The following is a 15825-nucleotide window of genomic DNA, read 5'->3' on the forward strand; positions in this document are numbered from 1 at the left end:
TACCTATCCTGTGGAATTCCCTCCCTTTAAATATTAGGCTGGCGCCATCTCTGTTATCTTTTCGGCGCCTATTGAAGACTTTCCTCTTTCAACAAGCCTTCTAAGTTGAGACCTATCCCAGTCTGCGTCTGTGTTGGAATTGCTTTTTAATATGTTTTTAACCCTTTCCCCCCCTAAACGATATGGTTTTTTTTAACCCTTTTTATTTAGGATGTTTTTAAAGCTTTTTAAAAAAAATGTTTTTAAGGTTGTTTTGTTTTAGTGTATTTTAAGGTCTGTTTTTGTGATGTTTTAAAGTGTCTTTAGTGCTTTTGTTTGCCGCCCTGGGCTCCTGCTGAGAGGAAGGGTGGGATATAAATAAAATAAAATAATAAATAAATAAACTATTCCCAGGCATGGCATTATGAGTCCTAGTGTATGGGCTAGTGACATGGCATCTGTGGAATGAAGGGGAGTTAGAGCAGAAATGTCTGATCAGATTTGGACATATTTCTGGAGACAGAAAGATTCTGATTCTTTATCTTTTACACCAGTGGTTCCCAACCTACGGTCCGTGACCCCCAGGGGGGCCATGAAGTAATCTAGAGGGGGCTGCAAAGACTAAAGAAAAGTATTATTTATTATTATTATTTTTAAAAAGTCTTAACTATCTGGATGCTGTCTGCTCCCCACTGCCATTGCAGATGACATCTTCCCTTTGCTCCAAACAAGACGGAAGGACTTTGCTGAAGTGTCAGAGCGTATTTCAGGTGCACCAACGGCAGGCATCTGCCTTTACCGCATATGGCAGATGCCAAGGGAGGTGCTACAAGGAAGGGGGATTACTATCCTGACTCCCGTCTCCTTGCACTGCCACTGCTGACGACACCCCTACTCAGAATGAGGGATTTTTGTGAAGCAAAAAGCAAGGCTGCAAGAAAAAATTGCTTTCCCCTTCCTTCCTGAGAGCCAGTCTGCCTGCCTTTCTTGACTCCTGATTCGCTGCCACCTCCTTTTAAAGGTTAATTTCATTTCCAAGGATGCCCAGATATCGCGTTTGGCCCAGACGGAGCCAAAGAGCAGCGAGGAAGCTCAGGACTTGCTTGCCCCCTATCTCTGAGTCTAAGTGTGTGTGTCAGTGACCCCCCTTTCTCCCACCTACATTCCACCCACCAACCTCTCTCCAAGATACTGCAGCAGTTGAGGGTTCCCCCCTTCCACTTGCCCAAATGCATGCACACCTGCAGATGCTTGCAGGAGGGGCAGGTGTGTTTGTGCATGTGTGTGTGCGCGCGCACTGATCTATCTTCTGCTCCACTCTCATTCCCCGAGGGCACGCTAACCAAGTTCATCAATTCTGATGATCATCCCAAGGCCTAAAAGCACTAACCCTCCCCCTCAACCCTTTTGTCTTCACAATCCTGCATCCCTACCACTGCTACATTGCTGCTTCTTGATGATGATGATGATGATTTTACAAAAGCTTAGCAGGTTGGCTACGCTGGGGTCTACATACTGCAGCTGAAATGTATGTATGTATTTATTTATTATTGCATTTATATCCCACCTTTCCTCCAAGTTGCTCAAGGTGGTCACATGGTTCCCCCTTTTCCCTTTTATCCTTATACCAATCCTGTGAGATAGGTCCAGCTGAGAGACTGTGTCTGGCCCAAAGTCACCCAGTGGGCTTCACGGCTGAGTGGGGATTTGAACCTGGATCTTAGCCCAATGCTGTAAACCTCTGGTGTTGGGAGACAGATCTGTACATCTTCAGACTTTTTTTGGGGGGGAGGGGGAGAGAGTCCAATTTGATTGGACCTTTGCATTAAAAAAAGAAAGCAACACCTCCCTGTCTGCAGGGAGCTTTTTATGGAAAGGGGTATTTGGAGATGTGATTTTGCCACACACCAATTTTTCAATTAACAGAGATTAAAATTACAATTAGTGTGTGTGGGGGTCACAACATTTTTTGAGCTTACAAAGGGGTTCCAGTACTCAAAGGTTAGGAACCACTGTTTTACAGATCCCAGGTGCTGCAATCTCCTTGAATGGAGGAGGTAACTTTTGACTGTGTTCACCAGGAACCCATGATCTTTTACAGTGGCTAGGGCGATCTGAATGTCTTGAAGGGCTCTTTGTTCAAGTTGTCCAGGTAAAGATACATGTAGATTCCTTCTAGGCAGAGGCTTGATGGAGAATGGAATTTTGGTCCATTGTGGTCTTACTGGCTTGGAGTATCGGGAGCAAAATATAGGTCTGGAGGAACTAAAGGAACAATAGTTATGTCTGGGCGTTTTCCTTTCTTTTCTCTTATGAGAGATAAGCATTGCTTTCTTTTTGTCCTTTGTTACAATTAGAACCTCTTTTAAATTATCTTGCCCAAACACAAAAATCCCCTTAAAGGGGGTTGATGATAGGTTCGACCAAGGGGGCATCTACCTGTCAATGCCTAAGCGACAGGGCCCTCCTGCCAGAGATGGCTGCTTTTGCCCTTGCTGCAAATTGGAGAAAGTCTAGAGAGGCATCTATTATGAAGGCAAGGGACTTGCAAAGGCAAGGAACACCTTAGTTTAGTATTTAACCAGATTAAAAATGTTATGTTTTTATCATTTTTGTTATTAAGTCCTCCAGTCAAAACATAGAGATTCTGGTAAAAATAGAGTTGGAGGCTCATAAGATAGAAATATTTTTTTTTAAGTGCACCTTTAGTCTCTCTCTCTCAATAGTAACCTGTAGGGAGGTGTCATTATATTCAGGGAGATCAATCCAGAAAGGAGTATGTGACTGGGGCATCTATACCATGAACCTTTACTTCCTCCATAAAACCAGGGGGGAGTCAATAGCAGTTTTGTTCCAAATGAATTGCTTTTTTGATATGGAGTGGAGCAGCCCCAGCATGGACAAAGGTAACAAAAAAGTCTGGCATTGGGACAAATTAAGTGGACGTTCTGACCTCTGGAAGCACACTCATTCTCCTGGAAGGACATCTGACTGCTTGAGATGGTACATCTTGAAGGCTGAAGAATGTAATGGCTCTGGTTAGCAGCGGCAGGAAATTTTCATTGTGGGACAGCCTGTTAGAAGGTGTTTTTTCTATGGCTTTGTCATCATTCCACTTCACTTCCTCTCTAATGGGAGAAGGTCCTTGGAAAGAGAATCCTCCCTCAAGGGAGAGGCCTCAAGGAGAACAGGTTGGTGTGGCTGCCTGTGTGGAATTGGAAGAGGTGAACCTTGATCAGGCTTTGTAGAAGAGTGATTAGGTAAAATTATAGGCTGTTCATTTGGATGCTTTAGGGAGGAGGAACAGACTCATGTGGAATAGTCTCTGCAGGCACTGACATTTTAGGTGGCCTTTCCATGGGGTGGGGTGGGGAATATGAGCCATGCCCTGCAGGTCTGCAATAACGGATTCATTTTTCTATAAGCTGCTCCTCTAAAAGACTGGAGAGAATTGGCACTTGTTGCCAAGGAAGGGAAGGGGATACAGTGTTCTGTTGGAAATCCCCATGCCAAGCACTGGGGTAAGAAAATGGTACCCCAAAAAACCTGGAGAACAGAATGACCCCCCCTCTAGAAAAATGACCATGAAGGCAACTGTGTTCACTATGTTCTGTCTTCACTGTCAGAAGTTGTATGCCTCTACATACCAGTTGCTGAAAACTGCAGGAGGGAAGAGTGTGCTTGCATTCAGGTCCTGATTGTGGGCTTCCCAATGGCATTTGGTTGAGCACAGCAAGAACAGGATGCTGGATTAGATGGGCTACTGGCCTGATGCAGGCTTTTTTATGTACTTGTAACTCTTCTGTGCTAGTATTTGAAGCAGGTAAGTCCCTAGCAAAAGTTAAAAAGATCTCACCCACGTCAAAGGCCAGGATAAGGTCTGAATTCTACTAGAAGGAATCACTGAGGAGCTCTACACCATGAGTAGTGGTTGGAGGATCCTCTAAGTCAGGCACAACATCTGGATGGGCTACAGACCAGCAAAAGTGGCTATAGCTGGCATGGCTGGGCCCTGAGCATACTGGAGGAGCAAGAGACATTTCTGTGGCATTATGAACAAATGCACAGTGGAGGTTCACATGAGGAGGCTCTGTGGTGGCAGCAGCTTGCTTTTTTGCTGCAGACGGAGTCTTAATGACTCTAATGTGCTTTGTTTTCTTCTTTGCAGGTTTCCGTGTCCCCATGTTGCAGTGGGGGGAGAGGGGAAGATGGGAGAGACAAAAAGGAAGCAGATGGCTTTAAAAAGTGGTCAGAGAAGAAGATAGCTAAGAGGAATCTAAGTATTAGGACAGACTAAGGTAAGAGAGTAGAGACAAGCTGCAAAAGATGAAGGTCAGGGTTAGACTAAAAAAAAGGTTGTCATGTACTTCCTTGTCTCTCCTGGGTGCAAGGAGGATCTAACTCACTGATGGATGGATTCCTTGTTCCTACTACCGAGAGATACAAGAAAGAAGCCACCACACACCTTGCTCGGATTCCAGTTCCTACAACTCACACATCCAAAAAATAGAACTGTGAAGATATTCAACACTCTTTAGATTTTCCTGATGAGTCAGTGTCTACAAAAATGCAGTCACAAAGTCAAAAGTATAAGGAAAGATGGAACAGTCTTAATCCAGCTCATGTCCTTTCGGATATGGTCACTGCTAAGTGTGTTCTATCCTGTATCTATGCTGATTTTTAGGAATAATCTTACAATCTGCACAAAATTAATTACTTGTTTTTTTAAAAATGAAGCATTTCTCACTGCCTTTTCTCTCTCTCTTCCAGATATAAGCTGCCTAGCTCATTTTCCCTATACCATCTCCTTGAGAGTGACGGCACATTATCATGTCCCATAGCTCCCAGAAGGAATTGCAGTAACATTTTTAACCCATGTAGCGGGGGGGGGGCTGCACTAGCTGCTCCAGGCAGTTAGTACCTGTAAAAAAAAGACGAAGACGAGTTAGCCCTTGGATCACCTCACTGCTGGAATCCAGCAGGAGTGGGAATTCTAAAGTGGACCCATGTCCAATTCATACATTAGACCAGGAAAGCCAGATCAGGTGTAATTCTTCTGCCCTTCTGCATTTAAATACTTGTCCCTGTACGGCTGGTCAATGACCACAAACTATAAAGATGAGATGAGAAAAGCTACATTTATCAGTTATAAGGGATTAGTGTGTAGGCAGCCTTAGTCTCCCCTTCTGCAATACGTGAGATAATACTAACTTATTTTATAGGGTTATCATATAGATTATAATGGATGTGAAGACTTACCCGAAAAGGGATTTTTGCCAATTATTAAGACATTTGGCAAAGGCATCATAATCAATTGTTGCAGTGTCTCCTATAGAAACAAATGTCAAGATTTACAAAAGGTATGACCACACCTTCCATATGTGACTAAAAACATAAATAGGTTTATAATTAAGCCCCCATTTAAACTCACTTCTGGTTTATATTAGGCTACAGTTCTGTATTTATATTTACCTAGGATTAAGCTCCAATGTACTCAATGTATAGGGATTGCAATATCCAATATCTTTTGCACCCTTCTGTGCTGCAGGACCACAGCCACAGCACATTCCCAGATTTTCTTGCCTTCCAAAAGGGTGAACAGAAGAAGCACGTTTACTCCCCACCACCACCACCAAGTATTCAATCTCTGGAGTTGTAACTCTTGCTGTGACTTAGCTGCCTACTGCTTGCTAGGCAGTTGCTTGAAAAATCAAAAGAAAAAAGAACAAAAGGAAACTCCTGAAGGAAAAGAAAGGTCTAAAAGCCCATGAAGGTAGAAACCTTCAATGGAGAAAAGCATCTACTTTGCTGCTGGTAACACAGCAATTAAGAATGAGAAGGAAGGCAAGCACCCTGTACCTTATGGCATGCACACATGCTGCAAGCCACTCTACTAGAAAGGGAAGGGCAAGTGCCTGGGCTACAGTTCTAGAAAATTCCAGAACTGTGACTACAGTGTTCACAATGGAGGAAAGCCTACATAAAGGATTAGTTTTCCACAGATGTATCACTGTGTCTCATTGCGTAGAACACTAGTTTAGGCACTGGCTGCCTATGTTTCTAATACAATTCAAACTACCGTATATTCCGGCGTATAAGACGACTGGGCGTATAAGACGACCCCCAACTTTTGAGAAGATTTTCCTGGGTTAAAAAGTCATCTTATACGCCGGAATAACAGCCCCCCAACCACAGCCACAACTCTTCAACCCGCTTGCCCCCATAGCAACCCACCCCAGCCGCAAGAAAGACCCTGATCCCCGTTTAAAAAGCCAGCGTCCCTCTCCCCTTTCTTCCCTGCGTGGCCAGCGCCCCCTCGCCCCATAGCCCGCACCGACCTTTGCCCACCAAGAAGTGGATGTCGCTGAGCACCTCGTTCTTGAAGAGGAAGGCAAAGCGCTCCTGCACCGTCGGCTTCGTCGCCTGCCAGTTGTAGGCCAGCTCCCGCGGCGCCAGCAGGCCGGAGGCGGCGGCGGAGGGCGCCGAGGAGGAGGCCGCAAGGGCAGCTGTCGGCAGCGGGTTCCCACCTCCGGCCTGCGGCAGCGAGAGCAGCAAAAGCGGCCCGCCGTTGGCCGCCCAAGGAGCAGCCGCCGCCGCCGCCGCGGCCCCGTCGCTCACCTGAGCAGCCACGGGCGGAGGAGCAGCAGCAGCGGCGGGAGGCGGCGCAGGCGAGGCCGCCACGGAGGAAAAGGATGCGGGGAGGCTGCTGCTGCTGCTGCTCCCCACCCTGGCCGCCATTTTGCAGCGGAGGAGGCCGCGCAGGAGATGGCGGGGACGGAGGAGCAATGGGGATTCCCCTCAGGGGAGGGGACGCCGGGCCAGGAGAAATACTATATTCCGGCGTATAAGACGACCCCCGGCGTATAAGACGACCCCCAACTTTTGTGAAGATTTTCCTGGGTTAAAAAGTCATCTTATACGCCGGAATATACGGCACTGGTTTACCTTTAGCCTATGAAGCCCCACTCGCAGTGCGTAATGGAATGCCTCTTCTGATTTAAAAGTATTAAGTCCATACTATCATCATTTGAGGCCCTTTGTCTATGAAATGCACTTCCCAGCAAGGGCTTCCTGGCAGACAGAGACAATAACACCCATTTGGTGCCAGGATAAGGCATACTTCTTATCCCAGGCATTTGAAGGAATATGATTCTCATGCTTTCAGTAGTTTATTTTTGGCCAGGAGGGGGTATTGTTGTTTAATTATTAAGCCTGATAATTGTTTTTAATTGTGTATTTTAAGTTGTCTAGAGACATTGTGTATCGCGTGAAGAACAAATTAAATTGATTATAATAGCAATAATAGCACTGATGTGGAAGATTGACTGGTATATGCACCAACCATTCCTCCATGAACATCTTGTCTTACACAATGGAAAACTGAGACCCACCAGACTGACCCACATTAGGCCCACCTGACTGACCAACAGTAAACTGAAAAAAGTTAACTTCAGTGTGCACATAAGACTGAGACACAATAAAAAAAGAACTAGTGATCACTGATGGAGTATGAAGCTAATAAATTAAAATCTGTTATATACAAGCTATCATGGTTTATAAAAGCAATTTCCTACATTGTTCTAGGTCTAGGAGGATTTAAAAATGCAGACAAGAACAAACTGAATCACAATAGTCAGGTCAATGAGGTCTAGAGATATAGCACAGATTGGCTTCAACTGAAATGTACAGTGTTGTCCAGGACTGAAAAATATTTGTTTTTAGGAAACAGGTACAATCTAAGTATTCTATGAACAGTCACACATAAGTTGCTCTGTTCTAACTATACAGCCACCAGTGTGCAGTAGTGGTAATCAGAGAAAATCCTCAGTCTAGACAGCACCTAATTTTTAAAGTTGATAGGTCTCCAGAAGTTTGAGGGGAATACACATCACAGCAGATGCTAACACATTTAAGATTTGGCAGCATGAATGTTTTTCTATGTAATAGGGATTTTGCAGTATGCTCAATAAAAATGTCCACATTTATGTAGAAGGTTGTCCTCTTTTGTTCCAGCTGTTGTTCAATAATATATTTTGACAGTTATGAAGAAACTGAAAATCTACTTCTCAAAGTAAGGTAAGATTTTAAATAGATATAAGACAGAAAATAACCAAACTATATCTAAAGGATCCGATGTACTGAACTTAATTTAATGTAATTAATTTAAGTTTACATTTTTAATACTTGTAAAGGTAAGTCATTGCTTGGAATCAAATCTAAGTACCATAGTATAATAATAAAATATTGATCAGAAAGATGACTGAAACATTAGCTGCAGCCATACAATCAAGCATTAGCTACAATGCAAGAGTAAAGCCACTGACATCAATGGACTTATTAGTCAAGCCTTCAATGACCACTGAAGTCACTGACTTCAATTTCTACTCTGAATATGACTTAGCTGAATACAGCCCATCATACTGGAATTTTACAGCTATACTGAAAAATACCAAAATATACAGATACAGATAAGGAAAATGTTCCCTCAGAGATTAATCAAGTGTGACACTCCAATTATAACATTCCTGGCATGGAAATCAATCAAGTTTACTACCATATAATGATTTTAAGTATACAGACTGAAAAAAGCTTCCAGAGAGTAAAGCACCCATTTAAGTTTTTAACCTCCCTAAAATATTATATTTCTCTCTCCCGTTTTTCACTTTAACCTGTGAATTCTCTGTGTGTGTGTGTGGGGGGGGGGGAACGGTGTATCACCAAAAAAACTTTCAGAGTTGTAGAGCAAGCGATTCTGAATCCAACAGTATAAGACTCGTACATTTTTGTTTTGAAGTGGGACTATACAAAGCACCAGAAAGGTGTGTGTATGTGTATTTTCATTTAACATGGTAGAACGCGAAAAATCCCTACTGACTATAGTATACAGCCACTCTTGTGGCTGTATAATAAAGTCAGCCACAGGTTGCAACAATGTGGATTCCTCAGAAGCCTAGTTGGTGATGTGATTACTGGTTTCTGCTAGTAGTATGGTATCTTCATATTTTAAATTATTGATATTTCTCCCTCCAGTTTTCACACCACCTTCATCTTGGTCCAATCCCACTTCCCATATATGTTCTGCATATAGATTAAACAATAAGGGTGATAAAATACACCCTTGTCTCACACCCTTTCCGATGGGGAACCAGTCAGTTTCTCCATATTCTGTAATTACAGTAGCCTCTTCTCCAGAGTATATGTTGCGCATCAGGACATATACCCATTTCTTTTAAAGCATCCTGTAGTTTCTCATGATCTGCACAATCAAAGGTTTTGCTGTAATCTATCAAGCACAGGGGGGTTTCTTCTGAAATACCTTGGTCCATTCCATTATCCAATGTAGGTTAGCAATATGATCTCTGGTACCCTCTTCCTTTTCTAAATCCAACTTGGACATCTGGCATTTCTCGCTCCACATATGGTAAGAGCCTTTGTTGTAGAATCTTAAGCTTTAATTTACTTGCATGGGATATTAAGGCAATAGTTCAATAATTACTGCATTCCCTTGGATCCCCTTTCTTTGGAATTGGGATACATATTGAACACTTCCAGTCTGTGGGCCTTTGTTTAGTTTTCCATATTTGTTGACAAATTTTTGTCAAAATTTGGACAGATTCAGTCTCAGCAGCTTGTAGCAATTCTATTGGTATACCATCTGGTCCTGGTGATTGCTTTCTTCCAAATATTTTAAGAACAGCTTTCACCTCACATTCTAAAATTTCTGGTTTCTCCGTGAATGAATCTGTCATCCTTGCATTTCTTTTATAGAGTTCTTCAGTGTATTGCTTCCATCTTCCTTATATTTCATCTCGGTCAGTCAGTGTATTCCTCTGTTGATTATTCAACATCCCTACTCTTGGCTTGAAATTGCCTTTCATTTCTCTAATCTTTTGGAATAGGTCTCTTGTTCTACCCTTTTTGTTGTCCTATTTCTATACAATAACCATTTGTAATAGTTCTCTTTGTCCCTACGTACTAGTTGCTGTATTACTGCATTTAGGGTTCTAACCATGTTTCTATCTCCTTTTGCTTTCCCTCTTTCTTTTACCATGTTAAGAGTTTCTTCAGTCATCTATTAAGGTCTTTCTCTCTTTTTAACTAGAGGTATTATCTTTTTGCATTCTTCCATGATGATGTCTCTGACTTCACTCCATAGTTCTTCTGGTTCTCTGTCAACTAAGTTTAAAGACTCAAACCTGTTCCTTATTTAATATTCTTTATATTCTTCTGGGATGTTATTTAAATTGTGTTTTGGCATTATGATTACTTTGTTCTTCTTTAGCTTTACTCTGGTTTTCGATATGACCAGTTCATGATCTGTACCACAGTCTGCTCCTGGTCTTGTTTTCGCAGAAAGTATGGAACTTCTCCATCTTCTGCTAACAATTATATAATCAATTTGATTCCTATGTTGACCATTTGGTGATGTCCACGTGTACAATCGTCTTTTCGGTTGCTCAAAATGTGTGTTTGCAAGAAACAAATTACTGCTTCACAGAATTCATGCTGGCCAACCTTTTTATGTTGATTAATCAAACGGGCAAGTTCCCACAAACATGGTTGGAAGCGGTAGTCATTCCTGTGTATAAAAAAGGTGATAGAAACGACCCTACTAATTATAGACCTATCAGTCTCTTGTCTGTAGTAGAGAAAATTTACGCTGGTATTTTAAATACAAGACTGAATTCCTGGATCGAAGAGGAAAATATTCTAGGACGTGAGCAGGCCGGTTTTAGGAAGGGCAGATCCACTATTGATCACTGCCTGGTGCTGAGACACCTGGCGGAGAAGTACAGAGGCAATTTTGGCAACGGTTTATATGTGGCCTTTATTGACCTCAGGACTGCCTTTGATTCCATCCCCAGAGAACTCCTATGGGCTAAACTATCTCAGTCATCAATAGATCCAAGACTCTTATTTACACTTAATTTGGAATGATCCATTCTCTAGCACTTGGTCCCAAACTTTCATTGAGAAATTCAAGTTGCTCGGTTTACCATTAGACTTGCTTTCCTCTATGAGCTGTGACTTGGCTAACCATATCATAAGGCCAGCGTGTTATGGACATAGCCCTCCAATATTCAGTGGCCTCTGCTTGTAAAACTTGTTCTCTTTCCCATTTTGGAATAAGCTTCCCATTCCCTAAGTCTGCAATTTATCTAGAAAATTTGACCATCCCGAGTTTCCGCCATTTGTTTGCTAGGGCTAAATTTAATTGCCTCCCTTCGGTGCTCTTAGAAGGCCATTTTCAAAGAATCCCATATGCAAAACGTCTTTGTATTTGTAATAAGGGAGAGATTGACACAATTGTTCATGTTCTTCTTATCTGTGATCTATACAAGAATCCTTGTACTAGATTTATTGTACCCTGTACCGAAGCTTTCCCAGGTAGGTCCTTAAAGTGGCTAACAAACTATCTTCTGTCCGATTCAGACAAGAGTGTTACTGAATCAGTTGCCCAGTTTCTAGTAGTAGCCCAGAATATACGTAAAAATAGTACTTAATAACTTTTAAGTTCATTTTGCTGATGATTTTGTAATACTTGTTTTTAAACTGTTGTTCTAATCAATTGTATATCAGGTCTATGACCGTATAATAAAATTTGATTGAGAATTCAATAAGTCTTTCTCCTACTTCATTTCTATCTCCTAAGTCCCATTTCCCCGCAATTCCTAGTAGCACATCTTGTGTGATCAATTTCTTCCTGTACTTCTGCATAAAATCTCTCCAATTCCTCTTCTTCTGCATTTGCCATTAGAGCATAGACTTGGATGATGGTTATGTTAATAGGTTTCCTGTTAAAATCTCATAGATAAAACTCGCTCTGACCTCACTCAGAAAGCTCCTAATTGCTTTCGTTACATCACTTCTCACTATTAAAGCAACTCCGTTTCTTCTTAATTTCTCATTTCCTGCATAAAATATTTTGTAGTTGCCTGATTGAAAATGTGTGATTCCCATCCATTTTAATTCATTCACGCCAAGTATTGTAATGTTGATGTGTTCCATTTCTTGCCTGAGTGATAAACATAATGAACAGCATAGCAGGAAACAAACATGGGACACAAGAGGCTATTGGGCAGACTTATGCTGAGATCCTCAAATGGGCAAAAATTGTTGTAGTATTCAGAAGGGAGGGAAAGTGGAGAAATGTGTAAAGGTGCCTATAAGCTTTCAACGTCTGTAGATGTCTATAGACTATCAAAAGGTGAATAGTATCTAGCTCTATAAACAAATTGACTCTTGTAGCCACTCTAATGGTTGTAAACCGCCCAGAGAGCTTCGGCTATGGAATGGTATACAAACGTAATAGATGATGATGATGACTGATGATGATGATTGATGATGATTGATGATGGATGATGATGATGATAAATTGACAATGCACTAGAATGCATATATTAAATACTGCTGAAAGGGAGTGCAGATGTACTATTTCCAATTAGTTAAACAGGATTAAGCAATTGGGAGTGAACCACAGGATCACACACACACTCTCCATTCCCACACTCACTTCAGACCTGGATTAAGTGTGGCAAGCTCAACACTGGCTACTGTTAATACCAACATAATGGTTAACGGCTGTTAGGCCTGTCCAGACAAAATTGCACTGCAGAAGGAAACTAGCTCTATATGAAACAACCAGTTTTTACCTATCCCTCTTATCAATTACTGTTGATTCTCTGACGGTTCTTTAAACAGCCAAACAGAAAGACAATGTAGAACATGGCTAGCCAATATTATCACCACTAGTTTTCGTTTTTAATATTTTAAAAAGTTTCAGTTCCTTCAGAATAAATAAGGAGAAGGCAAAGTCAACATTATACCTCAAAGAATTCACAAATTAGACAGTTGTGTCTACAACTGTTTAGCTTCCTCTTATTAATTCCCACAAAACACATCTTTTAAAATGTATTTTAAAAGAGAGAAAAATCACTTACCTGGTAATATGATTTAATTTGCTTCACCAAAATAGATAAATTTTGAATTCGAAGAGATGCATCATTATTGACTTTCTTATTCACTCTTTGACTGGCTGCTTTAGGGTTACTAAAATAAACAACAAACAAAATAATAATGTTCATTTAGCTGAAATTCACAGAAGAAAATTTATGGGTCAAGCCCAGGTATCAAGCAACAACAGAATCAAAGTTTGTTTAAGGAGATTTTCCAATTGTCAGTGGAACATAAAGAGAACGTTGACCTAACATCTTGGGACAGAGCACCAGGGAAAAAGCCTTCTCATGTGTTGCTACCACCAGAAAACAATGGAACACAAAAGTTATGCTGGCTTAGGCTGTGAGAACACGGGTCACCTACAGCAAAGCGTTTCCATTGGCCACACCTGGAGGAGGAAACTGGCTGATCTGCCGAACAGCTCTAAAATATCTTTGAAGCAATTTCTTTAAAAAAAATGCACCCAAACTGATCCTACCAGGTTTTACAGTAAAAAGGGGAAGTGTTTGACTAGTGTTGTGTGCCCCCATTTTCAGAAAAGAGAGGTGGAGACGTACTAGAACCAGCCAATGCCAGCATAAGGAAGTTGGGGACACACCAGGGAAGCAACAAAAGAATGGCCAAAGTAGTCAGAATTCTATGCCCACCAATGAAAAGTTACATCTATAAATAGACAGCTCCAGGCTTCACTTCCCCCACCACACCCCATTTCAACTAATTTGACAGCAAGTCAATCAAGCCACAGGAAGAAGAGTATATAAAATGTGCCAGGTTTAACTTTTATTGTTTTTATTTATTGTGTTTTTTAACATTGTTTTAAATGTATGGTTTGTAAGCAGCCTTACAGACCTTTGAGGCTAACATGGAACTATATAAATATTTAAATCATACAAGCATGAGGCTGTATCACTGCTCCTGTATCTACAGAACCTTCCGAACACTTTGTGAAAGGCATTTGGCACAAAGGGAGCACTTTGTTTATGTGAACATACAAGGTGAACAACAAAGAAGTAAGGGCAGTTAGATAACACGCGTCTCACAAGAACCATAGGTTTGGAGCCAAAGAATATCCATGGGATATTTCAATGGATGTTCCAAACCAGGAACACTGAATGTCCCACTGTGAACATCATATAAAATATTTTAATCGAAGTAGGCATTTGGTGGCTGGGCATAATTTTAGCATTTATACACACATTAATTTGTGTAAACATCTTTTAACCATGAGTGTAGAATAGTGTAATAAAGAAAGAGAAGACTGAGGGGAGATATGATAGCACTGTTCAAGCACTTGAAAGGTTGTCGCACAGAGGAGGGCCAGGCTATCTTCTCGGTCATCCCAGAGTGCAGGACATGGAATAATGGGCTCAAGTTACAGGAAGCCAGATTTCAAATGAACATCCGGAAAAACTTCCTAACTACTAGAGCGGTACAACAACGGAACCAATTGCCTGGGGAGGTGGTGGTCTCTCCAATACTGGGGGCCTTCAAGAGACAGCTGGACAGCCACCTGTTGGGTATGCTTTGATTTGGATTCCTGCAATGAGCAGGGGGTTGGACTCGATGGCCTTGCAGGTCCCTTCCAACTCTAAGATTCTATAATTCTAAGTATTTCCATGAATTTTAGTCAAAATTTCTAGCAGATGAGTTTCTGGGGAAACATTAAGTTGTAACTCTAATCTAACAGTAAATAATGCAGTTAAAAAAACTTTCTAAACCTGGTTCAAACAGCTTAGGTTTGGGCCAGAGGTGGTAAGATTTTGGTGGAGAGATTTTAGGCCTCTAGGCCTATGAACATGTAGCAGCTCTACTCTTCAGCATGGCAAACATATGACTGCTGCACACTCTGCTTCATTTATTTATTAGTCACTTTTCAGGGCCAAGTTCTAAAAAAAAGCATTGTTCAGAGAAATATAGAATAGATCATCAGGCAGAATATGAAACATTGAATGGATACAGACAAATTGATGCATGACAGAAACAGAGTTAGATCATCTAAACTTTCTTACAAAAAGGCAACACTGAATGCTTTTAAGTCACAGCACTACAAAACCACCAGTCTGCACCATTGCAACTATAGCCATGTATCTGAGGAACAAGCTATAGCACACGCTTTGTGTACACATTAGAGGTTCAATCCCTAACTTCTCCAGTTTAAAGGATTCAAGTAGCAGGACTAGGAAAGACCCCTGCCTGAAACCATGGAGAGCTGCTGCCAGTTAAAGTAAACATTACAGGGGTCGATATACTAATATTCTGATTCCAAAAACAAAGTTCCATAAATATGTCTATGAATAAGGGCTTTTCCATAAAAAGCAACAGTGTAAAATTTGGTGTTTGTTTTAGACTTTTCAGTTTATATTCTCAAAATTAAAAAGCAGGATAATTACTTTTGAAATATTTTCAGAACAAAAATAAAAGGCCTTTCTTCTACATGGGATTATTAAAAAACATCTGCAAGAGATGAATAAAAGTTGCTACGTATCTGAATAGCTCCTTTTGTAAGGTAGAAAATGGAATGCTTCACTGGCAAATAGCCTAGCAAAATAGGGCAAATCTGTGTATAACTCAATAGGCAGCCCAGCAGTAAAAGGTAGCCTTAAGCAATTCTACATTTAAGAGCAACCTACATATGACAAGTTACATCAATTTCAATTGGGAGGCAAACAGACAATGGTAATACATTAGTTCAAAAAGCACAGTATATAGAGGAGGTACTCTAAGATTTCTCAAAAAGCTACAAAATACAGATTCAGCCATCACATAATTAGGGATTAGCTATCTTTTTCATGCAACAAAATCTATCACAAATAAATAAGAAGCCATTAAGCTATCAGATTTCTAAGTCTAAACAGACTGTAAATCAGTTCTCTTCTCCTACCATCTGTT

The 15825-nt window shown here is 41.1% G+C and overlaps 1 protein-coding gene across 4 annotated transcripts in view; it reads right to left on the reverse strand.

Moving 5' to 3' along the window:
• Positions 1-15825, reverse strand: part of CCDC88A (coiled-coil domain containing 88A) — a 168405-nt gene that overhangs the window by 118225 nt on the left and 34355 nt on the right. For all 4 annotated transcript variants that reach the window (XM_061625755.1, XM_061625754.1, XM_061625753.1 and 1 more), the window contains exons 3-4: positions 12921-13029; positions 5239-5308 (exon numbers count right to left, since the gene is read on the reverse strand). In XM_061625755.1, coding sequence (XP_061481739.1) covers positions 5239-5308; positions 12921-13029 — 179 coding nt within the window. The remainder of the gene's footprint in view (positions 1-5238; positions 5309-12920; positions 13030-15825) is intronic.

The sequence above is a fragment of the Rhineura floridana genome, chromosome 4 (assembly GCF_030035675.1).
Source record: "Rhineura floridana isolate rRhiFlo1 chromosome 4, rRhiFlo1.hap2, whole genome shotgun sequence".
Classification (NCBI taxonomy): Eukaryota; Metazoa; Chordata; class Lepidosauria; order Squamata; family Rhineuridae; genus Rhineura; species Rhineura floridana.